The sequence below is a fragment of the Balaenoptera borealis genome, assembly GCF_965194805.1.
Source record: "Balaenoptera borealis genome assembly, contig: HAP1_SCAFFOLD_1798, whole genome shotgun sequence".
NCBI classification, from domain to species: Eukaryota; Metazoa; Chordata; class Mammalia; order Artiodactyla; family Balaenopteridae; genus Balaenoptera; species Balaenoptera borealis.
The window spans coordinates 51,260-79,124 of NW_028122450.1; the positions used below are offsets into that span (position 1 = coordinate 51,260).

Consider the following 27,865-nt stretch of genomic DNA (forward strand, 5'->3'; position numbering starts at 1 on the left):
TGGCTCATTTGTGTGGACCGAGATGTCAGACACACCTTAAAGGCCATCCCTGAACTCCTGCTTCAAAATGCCCACCATGGGTGAAACAATCAAGTTGGGATACAAGGGTCTCTAGGTTTTACAAAGCCATAAAATTATGTATATGGTTCAAATACAGCATAAATTGAGAGCAATTACAATTTCATGTTAAATATTATTTAACTAGAAAGAGCATACATAGCTGCTGGGTATAATGGATGCTGTGATGAGTGACCCAGATCCCTGCTGAGGGTTGAAGGTTGTATTCCCCCAGGTGCTGGAAGTATCCCCTGTGGAGATTGCGTTGGCTAAAGAGACCTACCTTGTACAAGGCCACATCCCTTCCCATTGGTATCCAATGATTGATCCTTGTAGGGTACAAGGGCTTGAATCCATTGCCCTGACTTGGGGCAACTCTGAAAGGTCATTGCAGATTCAGAGCTCCCCATGGGGTTGTCTGAATCCTTTGGGACTTCATGGCATCCTAATTTCTCCCTCTGCACCATCATGCTCCCCCCCCCCACTTCCTTTCCACTGGTATTGATCCCAAGAGCACCCTCTAATTTCTTGAACAATAAAATCTGTCTCAAGGTCTGCTTCTTGGGAAACCCAGCCTTGTCACACTAGGATTGACTTTTAGTACAGGTTAGCTTACTTCAGGCCATAAAAGTAGGCCTGGCTAAAATAAAAATTGAGTGAGATGAACTTGAATTTAGACTTAAAATATGTGAAGCATCCTATTGCTGTTTCCTTTGGACCATATATTTCAAATAGGTTTTGCAAGTCTTGGTTTCTCTGGATTCATTTGTTATCTCTCAGTCTTCCTTTGACATTGCGGAAAACCCCCCAAGTCTCTGACAGCTTGGTTTGGTCCCACAGTATGAACCTGTGGAAGGTGTGGGTTAAATAGAAACGCTCACATGTCCCACAGAAACCCCTAGAGATTTCCCATGTTGGTAAGTGCATATGTTAGGAGAATCTCTCTTATCATGATCCTAATCATATTTCTTGTAAATCCTGAGATTTCTCAGATAGGAGTTAGAAAATTATTGCTTTTGTCATTATCATTGAAATCATGTATGTCCCTTCTGAATATTTGAAAAATGTGGAAAAGGTATAACAAGGAAAATTCTATGTAAAAATAAACTTTTCCTTCAAATTGGGATAATATTGTACATTTTGATAACTTTTCTTTTTCATGTAATGTTATATAATAAAGAAGTTTGCATATCCTTAATTAATCATCAAGTATATGAACTGTAATGGTTGATAGAGCATATTTAATTTAGCTAGCCTTCTATTGTTATGTACTTGATTTTTCCCGACTTTGTTATTGGTAACAAGTAATACAAAGAATAGTGGTTCTTTGTGGGGGGATGGGCAGAAACTAAGCCTAGTGTGTCTGCTTTAATTAGTTACTTAAAAATACTGAGTTCTTTCATCACTAAAATGTAGTGAACTATTAGATCTAAGAGTGTTCTATCTATTGTTATCGTACAGCTTCAAGGGATGCCATTCGTATAGGTGTGAATTGAGGTCCTAGGTACAGTCTCATCATTGCCGCTGCTTCACAAGGACAGCCACCATGGGTTTATGGGTCCTCTTTTTGTTGGTTTTTTTTTTTTTTTGGAGCAATTTTAGCATATGAATATCCGTCAAGTTTTTATATATGCCTGCCAGATATAAAAAGAAGTATTTGAGCCATTTCCTTAATTGTCTACCAAGCAGATCTTGACTAGCAGTGTGACCTTTGGTCTCACCAGCTTTTGCTTCATATTATCCAGTTATTTTAATTCAAGAGGTCCCTAGTTCCATTATCTGTACCATGAGCAAGTCTATCAAGGAACTTACTTTCCCTCCCAGCAATTAATAAAATCTAACCGGAGCAATGGACTCTGTATTTTCCTAAAGGTCATACCTATACTTCCTGTATAGTTCAATTTGAACAGTTTTTAAGATAAAATACAGTAGTACTCTGCTGAAGTTTATTACTTTTTAAATGTTCTCGTCTTTCCCATCATAAGAATACAGTTGTATTTTAGAATTGAAAGGAATATTAGTGGTCTTTGTCTTGTAGGTAGGTAATTAGAAAGAACAAGTAACTTGCCCAGTGGGACATAGCTAGCTATTTATTCATCACGGTAATCCGTCCATTACTTATATGATGAGAGAATAGCACAATTGGGAGGGAAACTCAGCCAAAGAAATAATTGGTTGTGTCAGCCAGAATCTTTGCTGGGCTTATTAAAGACCCTAAACAGTCATTGAGAATATAGCTATGGGAGTTTTAACAACCTAAATTGTGTTTAAAACACTGCTTAGAGTTCCACATGACTTTGTTGCTCTTGTATCCTCTAATCGTTGGAAACACATAACTGGACAAGTAAAATTTAGAGACCAGTACAGTCTGGGCAAACCCTGATCATTTTGGTAAAGTATAGTTGTGCCTTGTTAGTACATTTCTCAGGCCTGCAGGATGGTAGACAGACAATTGCGTAGATCAGGGGACTTAGTGAATTTTTCCTTTTTAGATTCCATTGATTACTGTAGGTCTCTTTTGCCAGCTGATTATGACCAGTTCATCCAGACTGTACTTTTACCACTGATACTGAGAGGTATTATTAACCAAGAAGGTAAAGGTCAGAGCCTTTCTGAGTAACTTGCTTTCCACAATACATTTGACACTGACGGCTGCTTAGAACAAGTGTGGAGGCATCATCCAAAAAATTCTTTGCTTTAAATGATGTTCCAGGTAGCTAGGTGACTGCAAGGAGTATTTTGGGATTTCTTGTCCTTAGAACTACATCCTACAGGAAGTCCCTTCTACGTTTGCTCAGTGATTAGGGCCTCAGCAGCAGAGCAGTCAGTTCCACTTGACTAGGAATAAATCACCCACGTTGAACCATGATAGTTTCTGACAACTGGCAATGCTGATAAAAACCAAAACAAAAGATGTTAAGAAATCTGTGCCAGTGTGGAGCTGGTGTGCAGATTTGATGGATTCACGTGCAGCATGCATTCTGCATTAGTCTTCCTCCTCTTTCATCGGTTTTTCTCTCTTTGTAAAATAAAAATTGTACGAGAAGAAAGGCTCTATATCATATAATAATTATTTCGATTTTCTTTCTAGCCCAGTTAACAGAGTTATACCCTAATTAGAGAGGTCATTTTAAGGAAAACGCCTTCCTTCTCTAAGCAGTTATTTAGAAAGTGTTTCCTTCTTGAATTCTTCACTCTTAGTTCTTCTCTATGATTTTAGGCTGTATGTATAAACCTGATTGACCCTTCCCCTCCCTCTTCATCACCAGGGACACAGATAATATAGACTAAACACCAATTCCTTCAATCTCTGCACAGTTTTACTCATGCAGAAATTGAATACATGTTAATAGCTGCTTAATGATTTCTTCTTAATACAGATCGGTTATGCATAAAGTAGGAAGAGCCCATAGAATTATAAAATACATTATTTTCTGCAACAATTTTTTATTAACTTTCAATATTACTAAGTATAAGTTATTAAAGTAAAAGAAGAAAAGCTTTTTTAGCTATTGTTAAGTGCTCCTTAGTCCGTGTGTATAAATAAACTAGCCTCCTTCTACCCCTTGAAAGGCCAAACAGACTGTCTTAATACTATCATGATATTGATCCTGATATCAAGTACCTTTGGTTCTGCCCACCAGCTTTAGTGTGTTATGTTTGACTATACACGGAAGTACATGGAAGATGCTCTTCTGCATTGGCAGTGGTTTGGTACCTCCACCCTTCCTTCTTTGCTTCTGTAGGGGAGAATATTTTCATATGTGACCGTAGTAATAACATTGTGTGTATTGATAAACACTACTTAATAACAAGGAATCATTTATGGAAAGATGCTTGAGACATCTTTGTGTGATTCTTCTTTTCCCCCCCCCCCCGCCCCCCATCATAGAACATATTATTTATAGCACAGTGATTAAGAGTAGAATTCTGGAGCTAGATTGCCTAATAATTATAGTCTTGTGGTGGAGCTTCAATAGTTGTTATACATAGATTTCTGAAAACAGTGCCTGATACGTACCACACTCTCTGTGTTAGTGGTGCCTCTTGTCACCACTGCCGCCGCCTCCTCCACCACCCACATCACGAGTAATTTTTTGTTGTTTTTATCATATTGCCATTTTAGGGATTCTGTGGTTTCTGTTTCTACAAAATGGAAAGTTTTTTTCTTGGGTAGATATTCTGAGCATATTTAAAGGAGTATTTTTCCACTTAGCATGATTCTGAAGCAGTCATCTTTATCATTAATAGTCGAGTATGTGCATAACTGATCCAGTTTTTCTCTTAGCTGTTGTATTCAAAGCTTTTGTAAATAGTGTATTTTAGATCCTGTGGATAATTGAACTTGGTATAGAATGGGATTTCCACTATATAGTTTATAGAAATTGCATAGTAAATACTGAAATGGTGTGACATGGGACTATTAGGGTGAACAGTTTTCACAGCCTCTATATTGGATTAGTTAAAAGAAGAGAATAATGGCAAGATTAATATGATAGCATTCATACACCCCTTGGTTAGCAACGTCTGAACCCAGAGAGCCTTGATCACAAAATCACGATTTTGAGTCTCAACCAAAGTGAGGATATATAAAAGGAGTTTTCAGTAGGATTCAGCTGCTGTCCATCATGATGCTGGGTAAACGGAAAGTGCTTTGTACACACCCATCCTCCCACACACCACACAGAGCCTCTTTTGGGTTAATGCTCTTGCAGCTGGTTTGCACATATCTGTATCTACTGCAAGTCTTCCTTGCCGATAGCAGCTTGCCCAAAGGAGACAGCTCTAGTGAGCGCTGCCCTTTCTTCACCGTGGAATGGCTATTTCTGCTCTCCAGGAATAGCCATCCTCTTCCTCCCCTCCAACTCAGCAGTTTAGACAGCTGGCTAATTGGATAAGAAAGTAGCTTAGGGAGAACTTGTTAATGGGGATTTTACCTGGTTTAGCAGCTTCTGCACCTGAGTATATCAGGAAAAGTCTTTTTGTTTGTTGGTTGGTTTGTTTGTTTTTGTTTTTGCTGGCAAAGAATAATGGATCCCTTTAATAGTTGGCCTACATACAAATTATACAAGTGGAATTGTTAACAGTGAACATCTTAATTATTTCTTAGATGCTGATGATGGAGGAGAAAGAAGGGTATAATCCTTATTATGCATGTAAGGGCTGTTTGTATATTAGGTGGGCTCATAAAACAAATCTCTGGTTTCTTGTATGTAAAACTTGGTTCTATGAAGTTTTATTTTTTAAAAAAGGTGGTTGTACTGCTCTTCCTTGGTAAAAAAGTCTAATCAACAGAATGGTATCTTTTTTGTGTGTGTGTAAGGTTTATATGTCAGCAACTAGGATGACCCGCACAGCTGGTTAAATATGTAAACACCAGGGCATTGCCTTCTGTATGTTATGGAGTACTAGATTTTTAAGTGGCAAAATCTCTTTAGTGGTTGTGAATTTACCTAAGTATTGATCCATATGAGATTCCAATAGGAGTGTCTGATTAAACTAAAGGAAACTAATGCTTTTCATATGTGATGGTCTTTTCTCTCACAGTATGCTTTGGACTTTATCGGCATGGAAAAGACTGGAGCCAGTTGCAGTGGTTCACCTGTAGGATTCTTCCTTCGTTAAAGAGTGAAAATCCAAGCCTGACAGTACTCATGGTTCCCTATTCTGAGTTCGCTGAATCTTTTCGCTTAGCTTATTTGTTCTGCTGTGGAATTCTCAGGGACTGTAGAGAGGGACCTTTTTTTCTTCCCCTTGGAAGGGTCTGCTTGGAATGAAGCAGACCCTTAAAGAGCTTATATTAAATTGATTGATGCAGGAATTATTTGAAGGTTGGATTTAGGTTCTTTTGTAGTTCTTTTCTTGGCAGAAGTCTATGTGTATGCCTAAATACAGTTTATAAAAGTCCAAGCTTATGTATTATTTACTGACTAATGAACCAGAATTTATTATAGACCTGATGTGTGCCAGATATGAAGATACAAAGCTGGGGTAGAGGAGTAAGATCCAGTCTATTTGTGGAGATGTGTATAGAATGAGTAATAACAATATGGTTGGAGATTCGTGTTATAATGTATAGATAGATGAAAGAATGGAGATAAATGTATAGATAGAGAAAAGAATGGGAGATGTGTATATGTATGTATGTAGATCAATACTTTGTTCATGTGTGATGGCATACAGACTGTGGTCATCTTATTGTCATGGGGATAAGAGCAAGAAAGTCGTCCCAAAGCAGATAACATTTATGTTGCTTTTTGAAAGCCATGTGAAATAAACCAGCTAGTTCAAGAGTAGACGATGATATTATATTCTCCTGCTTCATTTTTCTCTGTAGGACTTATCACCATCCTACATACTATGTTCATTTCATTCATTCATTCCTTGTCTATCATATTAGGATTAAGCTCTTTGAGGGCAGGGATTTTTGTCTGTTTGGATTAATTCTATATCCTCAACACCTAGAAAACTGCCTGGCACGTAGCTGAATGAAAGAATGAAGTTTGTGAGTTTTAGAATAGTTGTCTTACTTATTTTCCTTTTGCTTATTAAGAATCTCTCTCTACAGTTCCTCCATATTTTTGCTTACTATTTTTCATTGTGTGTACGGGAGTCTCCCTAGTGATAATATGCTGTTTCCACACTATTTCACAAACCCATCCCCTATTTTCCATCTCTCTTAACTCACTTAGTTTCCAAACTCTCTTACCTGAATTGATACGCTCTCCTAGCTGTTTTCATGCCTCTACGTAACTCCCCTTAGATATTGACTATCTTCTCCACAGCTATCAGAATTATCAGTCTGAAATACAGAACTGACCGGACTGTTTCTTTGCTTAAAAGTCCCTAATAGTCCCCATCTGTCTAGAGTAAAATGTGTGCTCGTTAGAATGGCACGGAAGCCCATCCATAGCTTGGATTCAGGTACATAAAGTCCCCTTCCCATCTTATAATGAAAATGGGTCTGTTCATTTTTCTTTGTGTCACTAGTGCCTGGCATGTAATAGAGACTTCACCAATAGTTTTTTGAGTAAATGAATGCGTACTAGGGTATATGAAGGAATGAATAACTATAATAATAAATTTCATTGAAAATGCTTGCTGTTGAAATAAAAGATGATATAAAAACCTAACTTGAACACTAGCATTTAAGAACAGTTTTTCCGGGCTTCCCTGGTGGCGCAGTGGTTGAGAATCTGCCTGCCAATGCAGGGGACACGGGTTCGAGCCCTGGTCTGGGAAGATCCCACATGCCGCGGAGCAGCTGGGCCCGTGAGCCCCAACTACTGGGCCTGCGCGTCTGGAGCCTGTGCTCCACAACAAGAGAGGCCGCGACAGTGAGAGGCCCGCGACCGCGATGAAGAGCGGCCCCCACTCGCCACAACCAAAGAAAGCCCTCACACAGAAACGAAGACCCAACACAGCCAAAAATAAATAAGTAAATAAATAAATTTAAGAACAGTTTTTCCTTTTTACAGCTGATTTGTTTTTCTTAGCATCCAGCTGTTCAATTTGCTGTCCTCCCTCAGCATTTTTTAAAGGAATCTCTCTGGGCATTTACACTGTTGCTTTGGAAGTAATCCAGTTTCTCATGGCTTTCCTCTCTGTAGGTCTTCCCTTTATCCCCATCCCTATATGTTGGGTCTTTTCTCCCTAGCTACTTTCTTTATTTCTTTATAGAGATTTATGACTCTGCATGTATGACCATACCCATGTGTATGTCTTTTCTCTCTTCTGGCTATAAGTTCTCAGTTTAAAGCTTTGCATGAAGTTCTAAGACCCTTAGGGTTAAATTACTTCTACAGAGCACACACTGACAGCCCTGATCTACCTGTTTCCAACTTAAAATGATTTTTATTGTGACTGTTTGTATTTCTCTGAATTTCCTTTTTTTTCCCCCCTTAAATGTGTGTGCACAACTCAGATTGAAAATCTCCAAGAGCAACTTAGAGATAAGGAAAAGCAGATGAGCAGCTTGAAGGAGCGAGTCAAATCCTTGCAGGCTGACACCACCAACACTGACACCGCCTTGACTACTTTGGAGGAGGCCCTTGCCGAGAAGGTGGGTGACTGGCCCAGACTCCTCACAGACACATTTCTTCTGCCTTCTCATTAATCTGAAAGTCACTTTAGTGATGAGACTTGATAGAGGAGACAGAAGAAGTCGCTTTGGCAAAAGGGAAAAGAGCTGCCTGTACTGTTGCTGACGTACCCAGTGTAAGGGAAAGAAGATTCGTTTTGTTGTTGCCAATTTAAGCACCTGTTGCTAGGCAGGATGGATTCCGTACTGGAGGGCAGTGGCTGAAGTTTCTAAAGAACCAGCCATGTACTCCCGGTTTACTATCTTCTTTTTATATGTATGGTCAGCTAGAATCGGTGATGTGGGAATGTCAGACGCTGACCATCAGGAGGCAACATTAGTTCTCTTTTACTGTGCCGCATTGGGATCTAATATATTCATGGGTTTTAGTTATTAATACAGTGTACTTGCTATTTTTCTAGTCGTGGCCTTGCCACTTCATTTTGCCTTCATGAGCAAACCTAGTTTTTACAGGAATGGTTGACTAAATAAAGAAGTGGCCCAACATGACAAGTGTTAATGTCTTGGAGGAGGTTTAAGGACTCTTGGTGGGGCATTTTAATTGGATTCTTCTTCTTCTTCTTTTTTCTTTAAGGGATAGGGTTACTGTTCCTTAAGCCTCTTGGACTCAGAATGTTTCAGGCTTCCTGCCCAGGGATCAAGGCTTGATCCCCGAATATATTCAGAAATAATACCCATAAATGTACTTAAATTGCTTCAACTTTCAAACTTCCTGAGTATCTGTTGACAGAAGTTTTAATGGTTTCTCTTTTCTTTATCCTTCTTTATGCTTTAAGCTCAACAAATCATAATCTCTCCAACCTCCTCCTGTTTGCTGTGTGAGTTGTGAGTTGTTTCCATTGCTTTGTAGGCAACATGTGAATTATATATAGAAAAGAAATATTTGCTACTTATTGTCCTTAGGGTATATGTATAAGTTTTTTGTTGCTTGGGATTTGAATAAATGAGATTATTCCAAAAGAATACTCTAGGGACATCTAATACTAATTAAGGTTATAGGAAAAGAAACCTAGGGGAATCAAAAGAACAAAACCAGATGTATGTTAGGGCAAGATAGGTTGGAAGGTTGAATTCTTTACAAGGTCAGTTATTAACGACCTATCACTGTCTTTTGAATGGAGGATGGAAGTGTGAAATTTTATCAGCTAGAAGCTGAATTGCAGTCATATGATAGAAGTATGAAAGGAATTTTCTCATGTATTGATGTACTCTCTTATCAGGAGCGGACAATCGAACGCTTGAAGGACCAGCGGGACCGAGATGAGCAAGAAAAGCAGGAGGAAATTCATAACTACAAAAAAGATCTTAAAGACCTGAAAGAAAAAGTCAGCCTATTGCAAGGCGACCTCTCAGAGAAAGAGGTCAAGATCACCAAAATGGAATTATTTGGTTTGCTTAGCCAGTGCATTGTGTGTATATGTTGTTGGTGTTTACATAATGCGTATAAAAAAAGGGTCTGTTGGAAGATTTAAAGAATCTTCTTATAGCAGGGATTATTTCAGGAAGCTTTGCAGAGATATAGTAGATGGAATCATTTCTTTCCTAAGTCTTACCTCTTACCTCTTGCAACTGTTATGAGTTGGCTTCTTACTTGCTAATGACGTTTTACAGATCCTAAAATAACAGTATTTCTCCAGTTACATTTGGAGAAATATTGTGCTAATGGTGAGAAAGCTGATAGACGAACGGCATATGCACAAGGAGGACAGTGTATTTACATCAGCTCTTAACGATCACCTCAGCATTGGCAGAGAAATCTTAAATGATTGTTGACCAATTAGGTGACTTAATAGACTTTGATTTTACTTTTGAAGAATCTTGTCGATGTCACCTAAATAGCAGAAATGCCTAATGCCTTGTGATCAGATAATAATGAGCTTTAGGAACATTCTCAGGGTTTTCTTTCTAATATCTTTAGGAAAATTTATGGGAATTTGTGTTTCTAATAGAATGTTTCTTCCAAAATTAGAAGAGAAGAAAAAAGTCAGTGTAGCTACTAAGGTTACTGCTTACATTCACAAAGCTTGATCTACTTCCATTTATTTTGTGGGAATGGATATGTATTGGTAGAGCTCTTTAAGTCACTATTCAGTTGGTATTTCTTGGGAATTCATTCTGTTTTAGTTAGAACTTGAAAGCCAGAGCTAATGTTGTTGTTCTGTATTTCATGTTCTTGAAATGGAAATATGTCAGTATATGCTAATGGAAAGAAACTACAAACCACCAGGAAAATAAATTTAAGAATTTAAATCTCCATTTTGTTAATAAATAGTATTTATTCTAGATGTATGTTGCTTCTTTTAGGCTTCACTCTTGGATCTGAAAGAGCATGCTTCTTCCCTGGCTTCCGCAGGACTGAAAAAGGACTCACGGCTTGAGACACTAGAAATTGCTTTGGAGCAGAAGAAGGAAGAGTGTCTGAAGATGGACTCGCAGTTGAAAAAGGTTAAAGAAAACTTTTCCAATTTCTTGCTTTGCTTTATTTATTTTTTTTAAGTTTCTGCTTTATAACAAAGTGAATCAGCTATACATAAACATATATCCCCATATCTCCTCCCTCTTGCATCTCCCTCCCATCCTCCCTATCCCACCCCTCTAGGTGGTCACAAAGCACTGAGCTGATCTCCCTGTGCTATGCGGCTGCTTCCCACTAGCTATCTGTTTTACATTTGGTAGTGTATATATGTCCACGCCACTCTCTCACTTCGTCCCAGCTTACCCTTCCCCCTCCTCGTGTCCTCAAGTCCATTCTCTACATCTGCGTCTTTATTCCTGTCCTGCCCCTAGGTTCTTCATAACTTTTTTTTTTTTTTTAGATTCCGTATATATGTGTTAGCATACGGTATTTGTTTTTCTCTTTCTGACTTACTTCACTCTGTATGACAGACTCTAGGTCCATCCACCTCACTGCAAGTAACTCAATTTCATTTCTTTTTATGGCTGAGTAATATTCTATTGTATATATGTGCAACATCTTCTTTATCCATTCATCTGTTGATGGACACTTAGGTTGCTTCCATGTCCTGACTATTGTAAATAGAGCTGTAATGAACACTGTGGTACATGACTCTTTTTGAATTATGGTTTTCTCAGGGTATATGCCCAGTAGTGGGATTGCTGGGTTGTATGGTAGTTCTATTTATAGTTTCTTAAGGAACCTCCCTACTGTTCTCCGTAGTGGTTGTATCAATTTACAGTCCCACCAACAGTGCAAGAGGGTTCCCTTTTCTCCACACCCTCTCCAGCATTTATTGTTTGTAGATTTTTTGATAATGGCCATTCTGACTGGTGTGAGGTGATACCTCATTGTAGTTTGGATTTGCATTTCTCTAATGATTAGTGATGTTGAGCATCCTTTCATGTGTTTGTTGGCCATCTGTATATCTTCTTTGGAGAAATGTCTATTTAGGTCTTCTGCCCATTTTTGGATTGGGTTGTTTGTTTTTTGATATTGAACTGCATGAGCTGCTTGTAAATTCTGGAGTTTAATCCTTTGTCAGTTGCTTCATTTGCAAATATTTTCTCCCATTCTGAGGGTTGTCTTCTCATCTTGTTTATGGTTTCCTTTGCTGTGCAAAAGCTTCTAAGTTTCTAGGTCCCATTTGTGTATTTGTGTTTTTATTTCCATTTCTCTAGGAGCTGGGTCAAAAAGGATCTTGCTGTGATTTATGTCATAGAGTGTTCTGCCTCTGTTTTCCTCTAAGAGTTGGATAGTGTCTGGCCTTACATTTAGGTCTTTAACCCATTTTGAGTCTATTTTTGTGTATGGTGTTAGGGAGTGTTCTGCTTTCATTCTTCTACATGTAGCTGTCCAGTTTTCCCAGCACCATTTATTGAAGAGGCTGTCTTTTCTCCATTGTATATTCTTGCCTCCTTTATCAAGAATAAGGTGACCCTATGTGAGTGGGTTTATCTCTGGGCTTTTTACCCTGTTCCATTGATCTGTATTTCTGTTTTTGTGCCAGTCCCATACTGTCTTGATGACTGTTCTTGCTTTGCTTTAAATAACAGCATAGTAGAAAACTCTATAGTGTCCATATGGAATAACTTACCAGTGGAGTAATAATCTCCTAAAATTCAAAATACCATTTATACCTTGATTAATTCTCTTGGCATTCTTATCCTATTTTACTTTACTCCTGAGAGTCCCCAAACTCTTAGAAAATTGGCAATTCAGAGTAAGATTAAAATATGCAGCTCCTTTGTAGATGAAATGTAAGACCACAATGTAAAAATCTCAGTTATCTGATATTTTTCTTCTATTAGCATTAGGCTTCCTGGAAAGAGATAATTTAACAGTGCTAGTCACCCATACCGGTGAATATTAGAATTTGGTACAGGTATTTACTATCCATTTCATTGATTTACACCTCTCTAATATTTATATGGCAGTTTGTGGTTTTCAAAGCACTTTCATACTTATTATCTCTGAGTTACCAACTCTGATTAACTGGGTCCAGTTCATGTGATTACTGATGAGAAGGGGGCCCAGCCTAGTCTTGAGACTTGGTGGTGTTCTTTTGACATATATTGGGTGTGTTCAGCATGAACACCTTGTGATGAATCATTATTTAGGGTATGCCAGAAATGAAGTCATATTCTTAAGCTAAGGAAAGGAAGAAAATCCAGTAGCTTAAAGTTACTTTTGAATAAGTAGGAAAATACTTTTTTTGAGATTAACTAATTCAGATTTGGTAATTGACTTTTTTCCCCCTCACTAAAGAAGTGGAGGTAATTTTCTATTAAATACTGGAATATTGAAGGTAAGACTGTTAGATGTATTTAGGATTATGAAACTGAGCAGTAACTGTCAAGAGTAATAAATGTTATTCACTAATATTCCAAACTCGCCTATTTATGGCAATCCCACATTTTCTCTTTGTTTATTTTTAATCTCCTTGTTATGATACTTCTATAGCTGGCCATTTTTATGATCTCTTAAACTTTGTGTTTAGGTTCATGAGAAAAAATAAAGTTATCTTTGGGTAGAGGACTTGGTGGCTTCCCCCTCCTCTGATTTATTACTTGTTTTTCTGCTAATTGCCATTTTACTTTTCGTATTTTCCCTTCTTTCATTCTGGACAACTGTAACTTTTCATTTTAATTAATTAGTGATGTTTTCCTATTACACTGCTCCCACAACGCCCTCCTCCAACCTAAATATAGGTTGCTCTAGAGTTTGCAATATACATTTTCACTCTTTTCTTTTTCCTCAGCTTTTTCAATGCCAAAAATTGTAGATATTTAAGGTGTACAACATGATGCTTTCATCTATGTATGCATTGTGAAATGGTTACCACAGTCAAGCTAATTAACACATTCATCAACCTTAAATAGTTACCTTTTTTCGTGTGTGTGGTGAGAACACTTTTTAAAAATTGTAGTATAATTGACATATAACATTTTATTAGTTTCTGGTGTACAACATAACAACTCAATATTTGTTTATATTGCAAAATCATCACCACAGTAAATCTATTGAACATCCATCAGTATACATAGTTATAAATTTTTTTTCTTGTGATGAGAACTTTTAAGATGTATTCTCTTAGCAACTTTGACATATGCAGCACATATTTATAGTCACCATGCTGTACATCACATCCCCAGGACTTACTGTTTTGTAACTGGAAATGTGTACCTTCTGGTCCCCTTCACCCATGTCGCCCACCTCTGACTCCCCACTTCTGGCAGGCTACCGGTCTTTTCTGTGAGCTTGGTCTTTTTGTTTTTGTTTTAGATTCCATATGTAAGTGCAGTCATAATGACATTTATCTACTCTGTCTGACTTATCTCACTTAGCACGTTCTCAAGGTCCATCCATATTGTGGCCAATGAAAAGACTTTCCCCCTTTTTTTATGGCTGAGTAATATTCCTGTGTGTGTATACATACATACGTATGTACATACCGCATTTTCTTATCTATTCATCCACTGATGGACACTTAGGTTGTTGAGAACACTTTTTAAGATGTATTCTCTTAGCAAATTTCAAGTATGCAACACAACATTGTTAACTAGAGTCAATATCCTATACGTTAGATCCCCAGGACTTATTCATCTTATAACTGAAAGTTTGTACACTTTGACCAACATCTTCCCATTTCCCCACCCCCAGCCCCTGGCAACCACCCTTCTACCCTCTGCTTTTCTGAGTTCACCTTTTTCAGATTCCACATTATAAGCAAGATCTTCCATGTTTTTAATATGTGGCATTTCCTTCTCATTCTTCTTTGCAGTGTCCATTTTTCTGCTTACATTGCCCCTCTACTCTTGGGTGTTGTCTCCTTTTCCCCTTAGCGCCTTTAACTATTTTTTTTAAATATTTATTTATTTTATTTATTTATTTTTTGGTCTGTGTTGGGTCTTAGTTGTGGCATGCGGGATCTTCATTGTGATGTGCGGGCTCTCTAGTTGTGGCGCACGGGCTCCAGAGCGCATGGGCTCTGTCGTTTGTGGGATGCAGCCTCTCTAGTTGAGGCTTGGGGGCTCCGTAGTGGCGGCGCGCGGGCTTAGTTGCCCTGCGGCATGTGGGATCTTAGTTCTCTGACCGGGGATCAAACCCGTGTCCCCCGCACTGGAAGACGGATTCTTAACCGCTGGACCACCAGGGAAGTCCTGTGCCTTTAGCTATTTATCATAGTTACTTTAAATTCCCTGTCTGGTAATTCCAACATCTGTGTCAAATATATGAGTCTTATTTTTTACTAGCAGGGGCGAGAGTGGGAGAAATGCCCTTTCCCCAGGTAGGACAAAGCTCTGTTAAAATTTTTACTCCTGAGGGTCTGTCTTTGGATAGAGTACACTTTGGTCATATTTCACAATTGTTACTCTTCCCCTCCTGCAGCCAGAACCACAAGGGGATTTTTGTTGGCTCTTCACTGTGAGACCCTGGTGTGGTTCCTGGATTAAAGCCCATGAAAGTATGGGCCCCCCTAAAACCGCCGGCCCTGGGACTTTCCTCACTCGCTTGCTTGTACGTCCACACTCAGCCCCCAGCAGTTCCTTAAAATTACCACTTCAGTGTTTCTGCTCACAGCTTCTGCTCCAGGTGAGCAGATCTCAGCTTCAGCTCTGTGGGTTTGCCAGTGTCTCTTGATGTTGGAGGGGTAATTTTTCCTGTGACCTCAGTTCTCTGATAGGTCCTAGAAAACTCATTGATTTTCTGTTTTTCGACTTTTTCTTGTAAAACTAGTAGTGATGACTTCTGAGTTTTTTACATGTTGGAACTGAAGTTCCAGTAGCTTCCCGTATGGAACAGGCCTACTCATTCTTGTTTTATGAAGGTATTTGTATGAATTTTGCTGTTTAGAATAAAATCTAAAATAATAATATAATAAAAACAATTTATTAATTATATTTGGGAATCAGCTTTAGTTTTATTCATTAACACATGACTGTTTATGGAATCAGTAAGTTAACCTATGCCCAGGAATTTGAAAGTAGATCACAGAGATCTTAATTAACAATATACCTGTCTTATACAGCTTTTTCAGTTCTACTAGATGTTGAATGAATTTGACTATTTCATCATGTCTGTTTCTAAACTTAATTTGTATTGGAAATTGCCTTATTGAAAATAAAAAACCCTTTGACTTTAAAAAAATGTCTTAAAATAAATGAGAGCATATTTCCTAATGTAAGATTGAGATAAGAGTCTAGTAATAAAATGTAAGACCCAGAATAATTGTTAAATATCATATTTCAGATTTTATCCCATTCTAGTAGATAAGTGCTTCCCTAGCATTATTACATTTTAAAAGCAGGGCAGTGAAGTAAGTCAGACAGAGAAAGACAAATACTGTATGATCTCACTTATATGTGGAATGTAAAAACCAAAAACCAACCAAAAACTGAATTCATAGATACAGAGACCAGATTGGTAGTTGTCAGAAATGGAGGGCTGTGTGTGTGTGTGTGTGTGTGTGTGTGTGTGTGTGTGTGTGTGTTTGTATAATGGGTGGAAGTGGTCAAAAGGTACAAACTTCCAGTTATTAAAAAAAAAATGTAACTGTGTAGTGATATTTTGTCTATGTAATATTTAAGCAGAGAAGAACCTTATAAATTGAAGACTAGCTATTAGATGTTTGATAATCCCCTGTTGAAATTGGAGTATAGGTGGCTTCTGGGGACATGGTTTGCCCACTGCCACTGTATGTATATCTGATAGAATTTGGACATTTTCTTTGCAGGCACACGAGGCAGCATCGGAAGCCAGAGCCAGTCCAGAGATGAGTGATCGAATACAGCAGTTGGAGAGAGAGATTGCCAGGTACAAAGATGACTCTAGCAAGGCCCAGGCAGAAGTTGACCGCCTCTTGGAAATCTTGAAGGAGGTGGAAAATGAGAAGAATGACAAAGATAAGAAGATTGCTGAGTTGGAAAGGTAAGGAAAGGGAAGCTGAAGAGGCACTCTCTATGTTAGAGAGGTTGAAGTATGGTTTTAAAACTGTACTTTTCGGGACATATTTTTCCAATATATCTGCCTCTCAATTTACTTTATTACCTACTTTTTATTCTAAGTCAGTGTAGCTTCACTGTTGCAGTCTCTGAATGGCAACACGGAGTGGGAATAGATTGGGAAGCTATGGACTTCAGCATCATTGATTGGAAAGAGAAAGTATTCATTGATTAAGAAGTTAAAGTTTTCTACTGGCTAATCAAGAGAGTGCAGATAGCCACTTGCTCTCTCATTATTTATTTATCTGTGTAAGGAACAAATGAACCTCAAGTTTAAGGAGTTAAAATTTTTAATTGGTTTAGACCTTTTATGTTGAGCCGTTGCTCTTTTGGGCTGTGAATTTTTAGACTCTGTATTGTGGAGAAGCAAGCTATTACATTGGTACATAGGTCAAATTTAGAAGGAGGGACATTTTGAGGACAAGTTAGGAGACTTGGATGTGATTTTTTATTGAGCTCTGACTTTGACTTCTTCAGAATGAGCTTTGTTTAAACAGAACCAGCCAGATAGCTCTCTTGGAATTTTCTTTGCCTTTTTTTCTTGTTAGGGTATTTTGTACGAAAGATAAAGCGTATGCCTCTTGGCCTCTTCCTTTACACCATGTATTTAACATAAATTCACAAGTGCATAGAAATAGTTCTTCCAGTAGAACTGCATTAATCACTGTATTCTGAACAGTCAGAGAGACTGGCAGTGACAGAATGAAGTCATTAATCCGTGTGACTCCTTTGAGCCTGATTCTTAGAAGTATTTTATTTTCATGCTCTTGAACGTTGGGAAGTAGTAGACTACTTTCATAAGTTGTTTACTAAGTTTTAAATTTTTAGGATATTGGTAGACTTGATATTTTCCCCTAGAAGTAACTTTTTCCTCTTGTTCTGTACCCATAGAATTTTGATTTTCAAAAAACTAAAAGGATAAAGTCCAACCCTCACAATTCTTCTTCACTAAGTTGAAAGTGTGAATGAATGAGCTGATCACCTACTCATTTGTTTCCTCTTATTTTGATATTAACTCTATTCGTGTTTTCTGGTCTGGTTCTGGATAAGATGGGTGGATAAAGTTCTTTAAGTCAGAATTAACAAATTATCAGAGTCTCAAGATTAGATTATGTATGTTTTTTGTACGTCTTCCCTGTTTGCACTGCATCTTTACCCCCAGCACACGTGCACGTGCACGTGCACACACACACACACACACTCTCTCGTTACATACTTACATAAGTACATGCCTTTCTTTGCTTTTGTGTCACCCTGAAATCAACAGCAGTACTTCATAGATGTAATTTATTTTTATTTTATTTATTTATTTATTTATTTTTTGAAATCAGACTTTTATTCAAATCTTAATTTCATAGATTTTAAAATACGATACTTCTGATGGATTAGTGACTTCCCACTAAATGTATTTCAGTCTTTCAGAAAAGAAATTTCTTGATAAAGTTTTATTTTTCAGTTTGATTTTTTTGTGTTAGAGCTCTGCATTGAAATTATTGCTTGCTATTCCAGATACCTTGCTTGAAAAATGTTTCAATTCATTTTTGGACCCAGTACTGATTTGGGGAGATGGACGTGATTTGAACGAGAGTAAGAAATAGAATTAAATCTATATTTGATATCCAAAGCACACCAGATAGCTTTTATTAGCCACTATATTTCTCACATTTGGGGAGAGAGTTGTAAATGATCTGTTCTTTCCACAGAATATTACTTATAAATTTGAACAAGTACTATAGAATTTTGTCCTCTGGTCATGTAACATTGTAATCTTCTTTTAAGATTCGACACACAGTTTCCTGGCTACTGAGAAAAGAAACAGTTTTAAAAACTCAATTGCTACTGGCTTTGTAATTTGTTATTGAGCAGCATAGTTTAAGAGGGGAATAAAAGATGATTGGAATTATTTTATGCCTTTTCTTCCCAGAGTTTTAGTACTGAGCTGCGTGTGCGTGGCTGCTGTGTTTCTTACTAACCATTTGTTTCTTATGTTGCTGTTCCACTGTTTCCTGGGTGTGGGTGTCTGGCTCCCTGTCATTCATCATCTGAGTTTCGTCACCTTTCTTTTGGCGTGTCTTATCCTGGTCCTATTCCATTGGGGTTTTGGTCTCTGTGTCTGTCTGTGTTCATATCCCTCTTGGCCATGCTGTTTCCCAGAAAGCCAGCCTCCCGCACTTTGTACCTTCCACGCCACATTTCTGTCCCTGCACCGTCGGGGGGGTTTGTTTGGGACTTCCTGGGAAAGTGAGTGTTAAGTAAGGCTACAGTTGTGTACTCGAGGAGTTGCTGCTGCCACTCTTGCTGCTGCTGGGGCTTGCTGGGGGTTTTGCTTGATCAGAATTAAAGACCAGCCGGTTATATATCCAGTTGAACAGTACCTCTTAGGTCCATTGCTTGTGGATAAAGTATGTGTTCTCTCTGCTAAGATTCTGATATTGTTGGATATAATTGTCTTATTCTTGGTTTCTAGCCCATCTTTTATGTGGTGGTTCTTTTGCTGGAGTGCCCTTTAAGTAGTAGCCTCTCAGGCGATGCAGCTGTAGTGCCACACCCTGATTCAGGAAGTAGCATGCATTTTTACTGGGTGTTCAGCCACCTTCTAAGTGCAAAAATGACAGCAGAATGTTATCATTGGGCTAAAGAAAATTCTTATTATTCTTTTAAAATTTCCTAGTACTTATGTAAGATTCTCCAATATTAATAGGTTTAGATTAACTCATGAAGAATTCCCAGACTTATTCTTTGTGGTCTTGAGAAAAACAAATAGTCCCTTACACTGCTCTTACAGAACAATGGTAGTTCCTGTCAGATGATTTAGTGTTGTACCAGTGTCTTGAGCTACTGCAATTTTAAAACGAGGATTATGTAGGCCTACCCATACATCTGCAAATACAAAATATTTTTCCCAATTAAATCGAAGAAGTACTATTTCTAAATTTATATTCCGTACTGTGGTGTGTATCAGTTGGAGTTCAACCAGAGAGGCAGAACCAGTAGGAGAGATACATACATACATTTATATATATATGATACATATATATCCATTTTATTACAAGGAATTGTCTTGCATGATTGTCAGCAGCTGGCTAAGCGAGTCTGAAATGTGTATGGGAAAGCTGTCAGGAGGAGATCACCTGCAGGATAGAACTCCCGTGGGCATGGGCCAGAACGGTGGTCCGCAGGCAAAATTTCTTTTCTTTCCTTGGGAAACCTGCTTTTAGGGCCTTCCAAAGAATTGAGATAGCCCACTTCGATTATCTGGGATAGTAATCTCCTTTACTTAAATGGATTGTAGGCTTTACTTATATCCGCAAAATACCTTCATAGCAACATGTAGATTAGTGTTGGATTAAGTTAACTGGGTGCTGTAGCCTACCCAGGTTGACACTTCAAGAAAGTCATCACCTGGCGGTTCTGGATAGTCTCCACAGATGATTTTAAGGGAGAAAATAATAGTAAAAACAAACCTAAAGATTGACGTGTTATATAAGTAGATTGATTTCGATTAGCATGAGGAACCCAAAATGTAAATTGAATATTTCTCTTCTCAAGTGAGCATATTATGGTTTCTATTTAGATGCACGATGAATAGCCTTTTCTTTGGCATAATGTTTAAAATGTTTAGTAATGTAGGCTGATGAAATTCTGATAGTAGTATCTTTTCAGACTCCTGAAAGAATTGCTTGTTGTCTGCTCTTTCACTCATGTCCCTTTAGCTAAATACCCATGCCATGGCAGTATACTGGGAGCATTATCCCCCGTGCATAATTTTGCTTCTGTATTTGCTTTATTACCTTTTTTTTTCTGATACAGAAGCACTAATGAATCTGCAGAGTTTGGTGTTTGCACTAGAAATCCTCAATTTTTACTCTAATGTGAGGTTTATTTAAATTACATTCAGCATCCCACTTAGAAACGTTTATGTTTGGAGAATGACACCCATCTTCTGATTTTTCACATAATTTAGGTATCAAGGATTGCCTTTGGTTTATGAAAGTTAGGAATTTTCAGTGATGTAAAGAATAATAGAATATTATTGTGTAACTTAAATAATTTATAAGAAATTTGGATTTACTGTATTTCCTGATTTGTGGGAATATAAAAACTGGAATTTTAATGGATGTAGATTTCATTTGCGGTTGTGTTTTGAAATTTATAAGAGGGATTAAAAGATGAGAAGAAAGGACATGTTTTCTTAGACATGTTTAATCTTTGAAAACCCTAAAGTTCTTTTTATTCCTTATTCCTTTTACCTGGTTACTCTCCCTTTAAATATGCATCTCTAAAAACACTACTGTTAGTAAGATTTGTAGTTATCAAGCTCTTGAGAATAATAGCCAATCTGTGAGTTTAGTTTTTCTCTCCGTAACTCACTCTCCTCTTTGCCACAAAGTATATACCCTTTCCTTCTTCATTAATGAATGAATGAATTTTTCTACTTATGAAGGCTCTTATTTGCTGGTCACTGTTCTGGGCTCTGGGGACACAACAGGGAACAAAGCAAACAAAATCTCTGCCTTCCAGGAGTTTATCATCTAGCCTCAGAAGACGAAAGCTCCAGCAAGGAGCGGACTTTTCCTCTGTAGGCAATGCTGGCAGAGGCGTTCTTCCACAGCTTGCCGGTACCTAGAAATTTCAGTGAGGAGGTTTCCATTTGCGGTCTGGTTGAGCTCTCCTGGGAAGTCATACTTAACATACTCAATTAATGTGTGCCCCAGGATACAGAATTATTACGGAAAAGGGGCTTCTTGTTGAACTTCAGACTCTTAAGTCTGGTCTTCTAATTTTTGTGACCAGTATTAAATGATAATGGCTTGAGAGGTTGTTTGGATAGAAGGCTAGCAGGTTGTTTTGGATCCTAGGCTCCTAATTTTAGGTCCTAGAACTGTAGCGTAGATGGAGATGTAAAATGGAGAGGGAAAGCCAGGATAGTGTGCTGCTACTGGTACTATTCTGACAAAGGCAAGAGAACCAGGAATCAGTGTTGTTATTTACATACATACACGCACACACACACACATATACACACACATATGTATAGGTACATAAGCACATTTTGGGGCCAGTCTCGTAAGTAGATTTATATTAGGTTTTTATTAGGAGGAAACTTAGTTTTTCTGCTTTGTGATGGTTGCTTTCATTTTCTTTGCTAACTGTCTTTTCCAGACCTCATCTAGAACTATTAGTTCTAGGCTTTTACATCATGATTAAACTTAAATTTTGTGGACTAGCAAGAAAACTTAACCTGTGTTTATAATGTTTCCAAGGGAACTACATTCTGGTTTATAAACAACTGGCTCTATTAAACAACTGGTATATGATGTATTCATAAGATTTGGAGCTGCTTGATTTTTTTTTTTAAAGCAAGGGTGTTCCCAGTTTGCTCAGAATTCAGGCTCAAGGTAGTTAGCCCCTGAATTAACTGTCTAAATTGCTACAGCAGTAACTGTTAACCTCATTTTGGTAAGTGAGAGGAATCTATACTTCTGTAGTTCAAGATCAACATAATGAACTGAGCTTGAACACAAAGAATGGGGTCGTTTTCCCATCATGCCGGGAGTGAGATTTAGTCTGTGGAGTTATTTGCACGCGTGCATGTGTAAGAGAAAGTACTTCTCTGGTGGTATTTGGAGAATTTAGGGAAGATAGTTGCTAGGCTTAAATCCTCATGGCTCGAGGATATGACCTTTTAAGTTTTTTTATTTGCTTTTAAAGCTTACTAGTACCTGAAATTTTATGTAATGAAAACGGAGTTATTTTTACTTTTTATAAATCTTTCAAAATGTGTTGGCAAACTTAGAGTTTACAAGATATTTCCAACTTTTGGTCTAATATTAGTAGATTTAACTCTTTCTTTTCTTTAAAACTGGGCTTTAGAATTAGGAGATGAATGCTTTTTTGTTATCTGCTTTTTCTGAGTATTTTCTCTTTGACTAAAATTTTCTTTCCCCTTATTCATTTGTGGGGATTTGACCCCTTTTAATTGTTATCTTTTTTTGGGGAAAAAAAAAACTTTACTGACCTCTCTTAGGTAGTAATGTCTCTTTCCTTTTTTTTTTTTTTTTGTGTGTGTGTGTGTGCTTTTGTTATAGTATCTATCACATTCTGTCCCAGGACTGTACATTGTTGTGGGCCCAATAAATACATACATTAAAACGTAGAGACACAGCTCCTTTCTCATTTTACTGTCTAATCATCCCACATTTCTTCACTTTTATCTTTCCATCCCCCACACATTCAGACCGTTGATCAAACAGATGGAGATTTAATAGTCCCTTATACCCTTGTTTGTTATAGTGAATATATTTTTATATTTGTTTCTTCTATATGTTTGTAATATGTTTACCATTGCCCATATACTTTTCTTTCTGTAAAAATATAAGTAAACGCATATGCATTAAATATTCTTATTTAATATAATTCAGTAGGATTACTTTTCTATCTGCAGGTTAAACAAAAGTATAGATAACCTCTCTCCTCTTCTGTCACAGTGAAATACCAATTCTAACTTGTATTTTTACATTTTAACATCACTGAAACTGGGATACGTGAATAAATAATGGCGTGATTTAATTGGTATATATTTTTTTATTTCTTGGTAATACATAAAGTAATGGCACATCTTCTTCCTTTGGTGAATTGATATTGAAGATGTGCGCAAAGAGAGTGAATAAAATTATTTCAGTGGCTGAGGGTGGAAGGAAGTATTTCCAAATTAACGTTATCTTCTCATGTATTCCATTTTAAATGTGTGTAACCAGATGAATATGTTTACTATTATCATTAGATATTTGACTGTTTTAACTGCATCCTGAAAGTTTATTTGCTTAGGTTGACCTAAAATTTTTGTTGACATTTTCATTTGGAAAGTGGGTTTTATGTTTGTGATTTTATATTGGTATCACAGTACATTCAGGCATCTATGGCACAGTATAACCTGAGAATATAAACCTACATATTTAATCTTCATATTTGTAAATATTTTTTCTGTAAAGAAATCCCGAATTGATCATTCAGCTTAATGTCTTCAGAAATCTCCCATAGGGAAATTAATATTAAGCTGTATATAGATTTGGCGTAAACTAGTATACAATTCATGAGGAAAATGGTTCCTTAAAGCATTGCCTTACTTTTAAATTTATAGTCATGTATCTTTGATCCACGAAGGACAGTGTTGGTGAATGTGGTCTTGACGTAGCTGGAATAGAGGAGAAATGAGTGTGGTGATTGTGTGTGCTTTCTTGAGGGAGAATGGGTTGTGTTTAAAAAAACGAAAAGAAAAAGGGAAAACGAGATGCTGCGAGTGTTGTAACGGAAAGCGACTGGTTCTTTATCAGATCCTGCTGGCTTCAGCTTGCTTTCTGGGGAGGGGGGATGCCGCTTGTTTCTTCCTTCTTCCTCCTAGATGAATTTCACTGATTTCATTTAAAAGAAGAATAAATCACACCGCTTTACATAGTCAGTTCTATTAGGCCATCTTCCTAAAGTTTCTTGTGGGCACAGCACCTTATAATTTATTACAGTCTTGATAGAAATTTTGATGGTTACCTCAAGTTTTTACTTGACACTGGAAACATTAGAATTATATATAGTTATTCTATATGCAGATTTTTTTTCTCCTAAATTTATTTCCCAAGAGCTAAAGTTTGATGCCAAAGTGAAATATGACTCCTGAACTGTAAAATAGTTAAAAAGATCCTTAAGGTTGCTCACTCTCGACAGGAATAAGCTTAATTTTTCTTTTTTCAGGGATTTTCTCGTGTCTCATATAAAACTTTGCATCTATATGAGATTTCAGTGAGTGTCATCACTGATCTAAAATTATTCTAACGTAATGTGTCATAACCAACAAAAATAAAAAAGATCATTGGGAACAGTCATTTAGATAAATGATTGGCCTCTCTTTGACTTTGAACATTGTCTGCATTCTACACTGTTTTCCAAATGCCAAAGATCCGTGGATTTTTGTAGATCCCTTCAGGAGTCTGTAAGCATCATAGGACATATAAAGTATGTCCAGGAGGTGTGTCAGCAGACCTACATTCCTCTCACGGATCCACCACGTATTTGCTGTGTGGTTGTGAGGAGTTTTGTTTGTCATTTTGTTTCTCTGTTTTTCATCTATTTATCTTATGTGATGGCGATCATAAATCTTGTTATCCTTGCCTTTCATTATTCTGACAATGAGTTTTAAAAAACTCTCGTTTTAGTACTGAAATATTAGAAAACATTAAAGTGCAAGTTGAAATGGTGCTTGCATTCAAGAAATAAACTTCTTGTGTTAGATTCTTAAAGTAAAATTTAGATCCTGAAGGTGAGCTGGATGGCACTGGCTGTTAGAAGTCTTAAGTATTTGGAGGATAATATCGATACTACTTTCAATGAAATTGATTAATTTTTAAAAAGGGAAAACTGCCTGTTGTTATGAAAAGCAGTAATGAACGTCAGGGGCTTCGTGCTAAGGTAGGAATAGGAATCATGGCTACTTTGCATCTCTTTCTGCTGAGCAGTATTGGAAATGAACTGATGTGTATAGAGCCATATAGTCTTCATTATTGCTTTGAGATTGCGCCTTTGGGGGTGGATTTGATAGATTTGGAATGAGAAATAATGGGTGTAATTAAGGAAACATTATTTTCACATTTGAGAAAATTTTCCAAATGAATTAGAGTTCTGTTTTCTACAGAATAACTGAAGCTGTCAGTGTTTTTGTACTTTTGCTCCTGGATGACTTGGGTCTAAGACATGGACTGGGGTGGGTAAAGGAGTTGTCAGTTCTAAGATGGGTGTGTCTAGAACTAAGCTGACTGACGTTGTAGGATCACAGTTAGCTACTTAAACGAGAAGGGGAGCAGCTAGCCTTCTTTTCTTTTCCTTTGTGTTTAAGAAACTACTTTTTTTCCTGCCCTAGGAAATGGTAAATTTTAGACAAAATTTGTTCTTTTAGAAACTTACATTAAGGTACAGTGGTGTAATCTAATATGAAAATACACTTGTTGAAAATCTGAAATGACTAATTTTTGTTGCCAGTGCAGAATCTGTGTGACTCCTTTCCCTTCTCTAATCCTGTGCTTTATATTTTGTCTATGTCTGTGAATAATATTATTTCTGAATATCGCCCTCACTAAGTTTTTTCTAACGTTCTCTTTCACACTTTCTTCCTGGGTTTGTTGTTTCCTTCAGTCTCACCTCAAGGTCAGTATGCTTGTCCTAAAACAAAGATATGTAACAGAACATTGTATACTAACGTTGTCTTGAATTCCTATAAGCAACTGGAATGATGGAACTTATCCCAGGAATGAGATGTCTAGAAATTCAGTTATGAGTGCAGAAGATGTCATGAATCTTAGATTTATCGGAAGAGTGGATTCACGGTTCTGTGCTTCAAAAGATAGTGAGAGTGGTCAGAAAGCGAGAATCAGACTGACCAGGTTTGGACTGAGAGAGAAACGAAGATGAAAGGAAGCCACTAGAGGAATGAGGAGGTGAAAAATATTGCTTTAATTTTATTCTGTTTTCATCCAGAGACATTCTGGCTGTTATAGGGAAGATTAACCAAGATGGCAGAGTAGAAGGACGTGCTCTCACTCCCTCTTCGAGAGCACCAGAATCACAACTGGCTGCTGGACAGTCATCGACAGGAAGACACTGAAACTCACCAAAAAAGATACCCCACATCCAAAGACAAAGGAGAAGCCACAATGAGACAGTAGGAGGGGGCGCAATCAAAATAAAATCAAATCCCATAACTGCTGGGTGGGTGACTCACAGACTGGCGAACACTTATACCACAGAAGTCCACCCACTGGAGTGGAGGTTCTGAGCCCCACGTCAGGCTTCCCAACCTGGGGGTCCGGCAACGGGAGGAGGAATTCCTAGAGAATCAGACTTTGAAGCCTAGTGGGAATTGATTGCAGGACTTTGACAGGACTGGGGGAAACAGAGACCCCACTCTTGGAGGGCGCACACGGAATAGTGTGCACCATCGGGTCCCGGGGGAAGGAGCAGTGACCCTGGGGGAGGCTGAACCAGACCTACCTGCTAGTGTTGGAGGGTCTCCTGCAGAGGCGGGGGCTGGCTCTGTTTCACCGTGGGGAAAAGGACACTGGCAGCGGAGGTTCTGGGAAGTACTCTTTGGCGTGAGCCCTCCCAGAGTCTGCCATTAGCCCCACCAAAGAGCCCAGGTAGGCTCCAGTGTTGGGTTGCCTCAGGCAAAACAACCAACAGGGAGGGAACCCAGCCCCACCCATCAGCAGTCAAGTGGATTAAAGTTTTACTGAGCTCTGACCACCACAGCAACAGTCAGCTCTACCCACCATCAGAGCCTCCCATCAAGCCTCTTAGATAGCCTCAACCACCAGAGGGCAGACAGCAGAAGCAAGGAAAACTACAATCCTGCAGCCTGTGGACCAAAAACCACATTTACAGAAAGACAGACAAGATGAAAAGGCAGAGGGCTACATACCAGATGAAGGAACAAGATAAAACCCCAGAAAAACAACTCAATGAAGTGGAGATAGGCAGCCTTCCAGAAAAAGAATTCAGAATAACGATAGTGAAGATGATCCAGGACCTCGGAATAAGAATGGAGGCAAAGATTGAGAAGATGCAAGAAATGATTAACAAAGACCTAGAAGAATTAAAGAACAAACAAACAGAGATGACCAATACAATAACTGAAATGAAAACTACACTAGAAGGAATCAATAGCAGAATAACGGAGGCAGAAGAACGGATAAGTGACCTGGAAGACAGAACGGTGGAATTCACTGCTGCGGAACAGACTAAAGAAAAAAGAATGAAAAGAAATGAAGACAGCCTAAGAGACCTCTGGGACAACATTAAACGCAACACCTGCAGAGCTGGTGCCCAGGCAGGGTGAGCTCTGGAGGAGAAGGCTTCCAGAGTCCCCAACAGTCTCCGCACGGTGGCCCATCCGGTGCCAAACACCTGCCACCCACAGTGAGAAGTCCCAGAAGAGTTCGGGCTCTTTGTCCTTGGGCTGGGTTTCTCCACAGGCTGGGCTTGCTTGTGGCCCCCGCCCCACCCCCGCCCCCGCCTGCCCTTGCTCTATGACACGTACAATGGAATGTCACAGCACCAGGCTGAGCTGTCCAGTGCGTGCTAGACCTCGAGAAGAGTTAGAAGCTAGGGAGAAGCTCTCCCACTTTCACTCTCTTTTCTCAGATCAGGCAGGCAGCAGCTCTGATATGGAAGCTATGGACACCACACCTCCTTCCCAGGCCGGCA

At 38.3% G+C, this 27,865-nt stretch overlaps 1 protein-coding gene across 6 annotated transcripts in view; it reads left to right on the forward strand.

The window, feature by feature from the left end:
- LOC309622199 (ELKS/Rab6-interacting/CAST family member 1-like) overlaps positions 1 to 26,293 on the forward strand; it is a 73,437-nt gene extending 47,144 nt beyond the window's left edge. The window contains exons 5-9 of one of the 6 annotated variants that reach the window (XM_082409324.1): positions 7,982 to 8,119; positions 9,379 to 9,519; positions 10,463 to 10,603; positions 16,351 to 16,544; positions 26,141 to 26,292. In XM_082409324.1, the coding sequence (XP_082265450.1) occupies positions 7,982 to 8,119; positions 9,379 to 9,519; positions 10,463 to 10,603; positions 16,351 to 16,544; positions 26,141 to 26,267 (741 nt within the window). In that variant the 3' untranslated portion in view covers positions 26,268 to 26,292. Of the gene's footprint in view, positions 1 to 7,981; positions 8,120 to 9,378; positions 9,520 to 10,462; positions 10,604 to 15,353; positions 15,472 to 16,350; positions 16,545 to 17,949; positions 18,080 to 25,798; positions 26,102 to 26,140 lie in introns of those variants that run through there. The other 5 variants (XM_082409325.1, XM_082409326.1, XM_082409327.1 and 2 more) reach the window with 5 other exon arrangements.
- The last annotated feature ends 1,572 nt before the right edge of the window (positions 26,294 to 27,865 follow it).